At 43.2% G+C, this 6000-nt stretch overlaps 1 protein-coding gene across 3 annotated transcripts in view; it reads left to right on the top strand.

Annotated features, from left to right (window-relative positions):
* Positions 1-1435: 1435 nt before the first annotated feature.
* Positions 1436-6000, top strand: part of snx4 (sorting nexin 4) — a 28326-nt gene continuing 23761 nt past the window's right edge. For all 3 annotated transcript variants that reach the window (XM_083777257.1, XM_083777258.1, XM_083777256.1), the window contains exons 1-4: positions 1436-1555; positions 3721-3845; positions 4683-4824; positions 5649-5798. In XM_083777257.1, the coding sequence (XP_083633383.1) occupies positions 1466-1555; positions 3721-3845; positions 4683-4824; positions 5649-5798 (507 nt within the window). In that variant the 5' untranslated portion in view covers positions 1436-1465. The remainder of the gene's footprint in view (positions 1556-3720; positions 3846-4682; positions 4825-5648; positions 5799-6000) is intronic.

Here is a 6000-nt window from a genome sequence, read left to right as displayed (position 1 = left end):
TGTGTGTGTGTGTGTCCAGTTATGGAAGGACTTGGAAAGGAACAATCTGACCATGGAGATGCTAACAATTGCTTCTGAAGTGAATGGCCCAGTGTGGAGATGCTAATGATGGCTTCTGAATTGAATGTCCCAGTGACCAAAATAGGACATGAAGCTATAAGCTTCTGTCTATGCCTTTTCGATCACCTTAAAAAAAACTGTTTTATGTGTAATGTGATTGATTGATTGAAATATTTATTAACAGTTTGCAGAATTACAGTACATTTCAAGCACAAACTCAATACAAAGACTGTTAACTGTGAGTGGACGACCCAATTAAGCATTACACTTGTTTACAACAGGGTCCACCATGTTCAATTCATCAAAACATTTAGAGACGTACAAATAGACACTTCTATATAGTTAAAGAACAGAACAGGAATTCATCATAGAGGAAGCAAAAAGGGAAAAGAAACATAATATACAGTGACATTCTCTCTGAATGTCTCTCTGAAGGATCGAAATAAACTATTTAGGCCTACACTGCAGCTATGACAACTTCTTTCTACATTTTTTGTACACAAGTTTTCTTCTATCACTGAAACAGTACGTGTTGTGCAGCTATGTACATTAATTGTTTCTATATTTTTTGTAGATATGACAACTTTTTTCTATTTATTTTGTACAAACTGATGTTTTTCTAAAAACATAATTGTGCATGTACAACTTCCTGGTCTCAACTGCAGATGTTTCTTTCCTTCCATGGAGCAACATGGCATCCACCGTACGGTCTTTGCTTCTCGTCCTCTTTAGATAGTCCTTGGAATCTGGCCGACGCGCCAATCTGCCGCGTGGGTGGACCTTCATTTCCATCCACCAGCTCTCTAAAATGCCGGAAGGGACCCCGGGAGTCAGCTTCCTTTGGCCGCGCATGGAATCTTAGATGTGCCCATACCCTGTGCACTCTTTGCGCAAACAGCCAAACACTCAACTCTCACCCAGAGACAACTCACCCCGAAAGTGAAGACATATCTCACCGGGGTGAGATGTCTGGTGAAGGCTCATACATAGTCTGGATTTTCGGTGGTGGGGTGACCACCGAACTACAACATGACGTCACGAGCCGCGGTGAAGAGCAAACCACCGCCACTGCTCCAGCCCTTCTCTCTGTTTTTACTCACCACCGCTCAACGTTATTTCAGCTCCGGTGGTCAGCTCACCACCGGAGCGGTGGTCACCTCACCACCGAGAATCCAGACTATGAATAGGCCTTTAGTTGTCTGGACTCTCGGGGTGAGATGTCCGGACAACTCAGTTGGAGATGGAAAAAGGGTGAGTTGTCTTGTTACCACAGAAACACTACAACACCTGGTCGACACCGTCGTACCACGAAGTATGGTTGGTTCGTTCGAGGATGAGTGCGCACTGCGCATGCGTAGACATGCAGTCAGCAGTGCCAGCTGACAACAACACAGAAGGTAAAAAGATGATGACAGACTCTGGAAGTGCAGAAGTGGCCGTGATCGGCAACACTGACATCACGCCAACGGAATCAGAGAACAACATCATAAACACGGTATAGCGGTTTTGTTATTTTCGTCTGTAAACTTCGAGGGCAGATGTTTTAAACCTGCTTTTAGTGACACCAAACTTCCACAAGCTAAGCCAGGCCCAGCTAGCTGGCTAACGGAGCTAACGTTACAGTCAGTCAGACTCGAAACCATAGCTACAGCCTCCAAACCCGATTGAAACTTTTCTACATCATTTTAACTTTAAACTTTAATTCCTACACGATCAAACGCACAACGTACGTTATCTACAGTGACATTTGTTAACCGTATAGTACTTGGTTAATACTTATTTGTAAACGTTATAACAGCTGAATGCAAATTATACTTCCTTGCTCGTCAGCATTATTGGACATAATATGTCCTGGCGCTGCAAGAGCCCAACGTTCATATCAGACATAAGCATTCTTATTTTCTTCCACATAGATTCATGAGATTGCTGAGTATGCAACTTTGACAGATCAGTGCAGTTCCTGGCTGCTGACCTGCTTGTAGCAATGTATTGTCTTGTGACCCCAGCACATGCCACATCAAACTCATGCATAGTTGCATACACATTACAAACAATGTAGGCAGGGCATTTAGCAGACGCTTAAATTAAGCATAAGTGTCACTGTCTGTGTATATTTATTTACATGGTTGACCAGCCGCAATTTGCAACACAATTTGTTTTTGGGGATGAATCTAGAGTTGCAGACTTGCAGTACCCTCCATTGACAGCCCATTGATCCAAATAAGACTGGAGGGGGAAGAACGAGTGGCAGAGCAAAAGGAACCAGTGGGGAGGAGGAATGGAGATGCGAGGACCATGGACAAAATGAGTTTTCTGGCTTTCATAGCTATGGTGGTGAACTGTGCCAAATACGAAGATTAAGATGGTGCTTGACGCAGCTAGGAGGTGAAGTGCTGAAGAGCTGGACAACACTTTGAGGTTTTCAATTGTACCAACTCAGCCAAGTATGGCTGAGTAATAGAATGGAAATGCCAGTAAAGGGATAATCCGGGAGGGCACTGTAAATATTTCTCACTGAGGAGAACACCAAAGGAGATATCCCAACCTGTGGAAGGCAGTCTGCTGGAAACTACAAGAAGATCCAAATAGAATTTCTGATCTGCATGTATTTAACAGCATTACACTCACAGACATTGCAGCTGTAGGGAAAGCTTGAATTATCCTTTCAATCTGCAAAGCGCTTGTTTCATAAAAATACACCGTAGACATGTCATTAGATACTTTCTGTCAAGAAGTGTTGGAGTTTTGAGTTAAGGGCAGTCCATACTGACTCCGACCATCGAACTTTTCGTCTGAAAGTCCGGTACAACTACAACATGATGTCACTCGCAACTTCTGAAACGCATTCCTCAGAATTTTTGTTCTGAAAGCTGCACTCCCAGATGTTGTGACTCGCCGAACTCTACTTCGGAGAAAAAATGTAAAGGGCAGTCCATACTCTCTCCGACCACCAAACTTTTCGTCGGAAAGCTCCGGTACAACTACAACATGACGTCACTCGCAACTTCTGAAAAGCATTCCTCCGAATTTTTGTTCTGAAAGCTGCACTCCCAGATGTTGTGACTCTCCGAACTCTACTTCTGAGAAAAAAATTAAGTCTGATCTTTCCGACGAAAAGTTCGGTGGTCGGAGAGAGTATGGACTGCCCTTTACTCATCAAAGTCACTGAACGGCCCTGCGTACCACCTGTTTCGAATTTGCACATAATGCACGACCCATTAATAAAAACCGAGTGCATCCAAATTCCAATACTTAATATAATGATAATAATCATAACATGTCTACATTGAATTTTTATAAAACACGCTTTGTAGATTGAAAGAGGATAATTCAAGCTTGCCCTACAGCTGCAATGTTGGTGAGTTTAATACAAGCAATCGGAAATTCGGTTTGGATGGGCTGTCAACGGAGTCTATTGCAACTCTAGATTATTATTTTAAAAAATGTGTGTTGCAAATTGCGGCTAGGTTGACTCGATCCTGTATATGTTCTTGTACTTTGTTCTTTTACCTTTTTTGTCTTACTGACCGCCTGATTCTATATTCCTGCTGATATCCATGTCTCTCTCCTTCTGGTTGATTCTCTGTTGCATTTCTTACAGTCTGTCTTGTCTGTCTCACCACCAGCCTTCACCACTTGTTTGTTCTTTGACCTGCATAGATGGTGGAGCGTGGGACAGCCCTGCTGAGAAAGATGGAGATAAACGTGGCAGAGGCAGAGAAGAGAACCGGAAAGAACACCGTTAACATGCAGGAAACCTACACAGTCTACCTCATAGAAACACGGTGGGTCAGGAAGGACCTATACAGCTAGCCTGGTTAATAAACCAGACTAATATCGCACGGACCGCGGGATATTAGTCTGGGGAGGCTCAGCTTGGATTTCATTTCCAGGGGGGCGGGTTGAAACATTTTCTCTTTGACGCAATTGGTCAGAGCTACTGTCAGTCAAAGGTCTCAAGCATTGAAAGTCACTGTACCAAAGCCCGCATGTTGAGCTGTTATTCCGTCACAGATGGACTACTAAGACCTTACTGCAACAGTAATGCAGGGGCAGTTTCCGGGTGAGGTTAATGTGGCTGTAAGTGTATATTTGCTATATAAACAAAAGTGTTATTTCAGTATTAAGATGGACATTAAGATAGATAAGCTAATATAAACAGTGTTGTTTATATAAGCCTATCTTAATACTCTGAGATTGTGGCAATTTCAAACGGTGCCAGATGAAACTCAACTGGTCTTTTTATCTTGGTGTTTCTATTTTTATTGTTCACCTGAATTTTTACACAATTTATTCCTATATTTCCATATGCACCTACTTTACGGTGCTGTACACTTGATTTTGCATCATTTTGATTGGAATTAAATAATAGTTTGATGGTGTACTTTACAATCATGCATACATGCATAGATGACAGCTCTGTAAACAAAAGTATACTGTGGATTGATAATGTTGTCATGTTTTGCTGTGGAATTCAGAAACAGAAACTGTTACTTTCTGTGGTGTTTCCTCTGTTTGAAGTAGCTCTGGATACGAATATCAACATCAAGGAGGCGTGACAACAGCTATTATAACTGAAACTGAAAGTCACTAAAGTCGTTTTTCTTTGTCATCGTCTGCAGGCCAGCTGAAGCTGTCCCAGAGGGGGGGACCCCTGCTGCCCCAGACTCACTGTGGAGACGCTACAGCGAGTTTGAGCTTCTTAGAACGTACCTGCTAGTCACATATCCCTACATAGTGGTCCCACCACTGCCAGAGAAAAGGGTGAGATGTAAAATGGGATGGCAGATTAAGGTTATGAATGAACCTTTTAAAATGAGCTTTTTGGCATCTTCAGATGTGTTTTGTTGTGCTTTTGTTCAAGGAAAGGCGTGTAACTACATGTTACAAGCGTCATGACCATGATTATGACGCTCAAGATTAGATTTGGTTTTGCATGCGAAACAACCTTGAAAGTAAGATTGAAGTTTCAATGGGAACGCAACTGGACGTGTCTAGGCACGTCGTTTTAGTAGTCCGGCTCATGTCACTTGGGGGCTAGCCTGGAACTCACCTATGCTTTTTATGGCATAGGCAGCTCCCGGCAGAATCCGCCGGGAGAAACTATGCGCAGCTGTGCGACATGAGACTAATTACTTAGAGCGACAGAGAGAGAGAGAGGAGCGTGTGTGTGTACATGTGTGCGTGTGTGTCAATTTAACAAAGGTGCAGACGATCAGAAATCAGCAGAGAGTGAGCGATGTTTGCACTACTCTATGCCAAATTGAAGTGGACTTGGACCCTGGCTTTTTTTTTCTCCCTGGAAATAAAATCGTCTGGGTTTCCGTCTTCCGAGGCTACTCGGAGGCTACTTGCTGTTTAGCATTTAGTCTGAAACCCTGCTGTTTATTAACTATATTTGCATTTGCATAGGGGCATTTATCTACTCCTCTTTTCCCAGCTGTCTCCTATCATGCTGGTTTTAATAAATCCCACCGAACAAGGATGGCAGTGGGCTAACGCAGACTTTTTGCTGTGGTACGAGCCTGGGCTTTAGATGAGGTGAGTCTCCTTTCCTTTTTTAACTTCCCGGTTCATATTTTCTGTAGGCAGAGTTTGTGTGGCACAAGCTGTCGGCTGACAACCTGGATCCTGACTTTGTGGAGCGACGCAGAGTTGGCCTGGAGAACTTCCTGCTGCGCGTTGCATCACATAATGTTCTCTCCAATGACAAGATCTTCTTCCTCTTTCTCACAGAGGTTAGTATTTGGGCAACACACACACGCACACACGCACGCACGCACACACACACACACACACACACACACACACACACACACACACACACACACACACACACGATTGATAGTTAGGAACCAAATGGACCCTTCTAAGTCTGGACCTTAGCAGGTCCATTTGGTTCCATTTATATACCATAAATAAGACTGAGGATAAATTATA

The sequence above is a fragment of the Protomyctophum parallelum genome (assembly GCF_964188405.1).
Source record: "Protomyctophum parallelum genome assembly, chromosome: 11".
NCBI classification, from domain to species: domain Eukaryota; kingdom Metazoa; phylum Chordata; class Actinopteri; order Myctophiformes; family Myctophidae; genus Protomyctophum; species Protomyctophum parallelum.
Note: the sequence above shows the minus strand (reverse complement) of the source record. Positions and strands in the feature narration are given on the sequence as shown.